A 1,415-nucleotide genomic window follows, 5' to 3' on the forward strand; every position below is an offset into this window, starting at 1 on the left:
TAAAAATGTTGCTTAGTTGTGGGTAAAAGTACACAATGTACTTGAACTATCACATGTAAAAGTACTCATTATGCAGAATGCCTGTTGTCAATATTAACATATTACAGTACTGGATTATTTGTTCTGATGCAAGCAACATTTCAATATTTTATCTGGTCAAGGTGGAGCGAACTTTAAGTATTTTATAAAGTCAAGTCAATTATTTATATAGCCCAATATCACAAATCACATATAGCCGTGATAATAACACATAGATCATATAAGATGATCATGTTTTGTGTATAAAATCTTAATCTTAGATCCAATATTTTCAGTATGCATACCTTGTTTGTTGAATTCCACTAGATCAGTCATATTAAAAACATTGCTGACAAAAAAATAATGTTTATTGCATGAATGAAAAAAAAAACAGAATGAAAAATAAATTTCACATGGCGAATACATGAGTCTTTCTGAAGTGCTTATGTTGCAAAAAAGAAAATAAAAACACCAGGAGAGTCTGAATTAATATTGAAATTATAATACAAAACAATGACTGAATTTAAAAAAAACTCTGGTCCTAACTCAACGATGCATTAATCTAATATGCCACATACCTTAGAGTCTCTTGCATTTCTCAGAAACAAAAGGCAGCAGTGTGTTAGTTAAAAGAAGTTAGTCAAATTGCAAATCACACTTGGATACGCAACAGGTTTGTACTATTTGTAAAGTCAGCCACTTTTCAAAAGGAGCCTCCAGCTCAGACAAATTCCTTCCCAGGTGTTGTGGACTTGGGCGGGGAGTACTTCGGTCCATTATAGCGGTCTCTTCCTGACGGGCACTGACAGCAGAGAAGAGCACCACCGATCAGCAGCAGTCCCGATGCTCCCCAGCCCACGTACAAACATGCACCCAGCTCTCTCCTCTGGGCATCAGGAACCAAGGGGTTGTAGAAATCCTTTATGATAGTGTTAGCAGGCAGGGAGACAGTCACCAGACACAGAGCCCCGCTCAGGATGAAGAAAACACCTGCTGAGATGGCCACTCTGGCTTTTGCTGCTTTGTCGCCAATGCACGTGGTGCACTTCCCTCCAACTACAGAGAGCAGCAGGCCAAACAGAGAGAACAGGATGGCGATGACTACCATGGCCCGGGCCGCCTGGAGATCAGGAGGCAGGGCCAGCAGGGAGTCGTACACCTTGCACTGCATCTGGCCCGTGCTCTGCACCACACAGGTCATCCACAGTCCTTCCCAGATGCTCTGAGCCACCACGATGTTGTTCCCAATGAAAGCAGACACCTTCCACAGGGGCAGCATACAGATCAGTATGTTTCCTATCCATCCGAGCACCGCCAGCCCAACGCCCAGAATCTGCAGCCCCAGAGATGCCATTGCTGTTTGCTGGTGTTCCTCTTTTTTTTTTTTTTTTTATCGA

The 1,415-nt window shown here is 42.3% G+C and overlaps 1 protein-coding gene across 1 annotated transcript; it reads right to left on the minus strand.

Annotated features, from left to right (window-relative positions):
- Positions 1-368: 368 nt before the first annotated feature.
- Positions 369-1,408, minus strand: LOC111651982 (claudin-4-like). The gene has a single exon (XM_023402094.2). The coding sequence runs from the start codon at positions 1,370-1,372 to the stop codon at positions 740-742; it is 633 nt and encodes a 210-aa protein (XP_023257862.1). The 5' UTR covers positions 1,373-1,408; the 3' UTR covers positions 369-739.
- Positions 1,409-1,415: the final 7 nt, after the last annotated feature.

The sequence above is a fragment of the Seriola lalandi genome, unplaced genomic scaffold (assembly GCF_002814215.2).
Source record: "Seriola lalandi dorsalis isolate HSWRI2012SDOR001 ecotype SW California unplaced genomic scaffold, Sedor1 jcf7180001957319, whole genome shotgun sequence".
NCBI lineage: Eukaryota > Metazoa > Chordata > Actinopteri > Carangiformes > Carangidae > Seriola > Seriola lalandi.

What these genes read in the sequence shown, in the direction of transcription:
- LOC111651982 (XM_023402094.2), bottom strand. Translation starts at nt 1,372, where the DNA reads ATGGCATCTCTGGGGCTGCAGATTCTGGGCGTTGGGCTGGCGGTGCTC.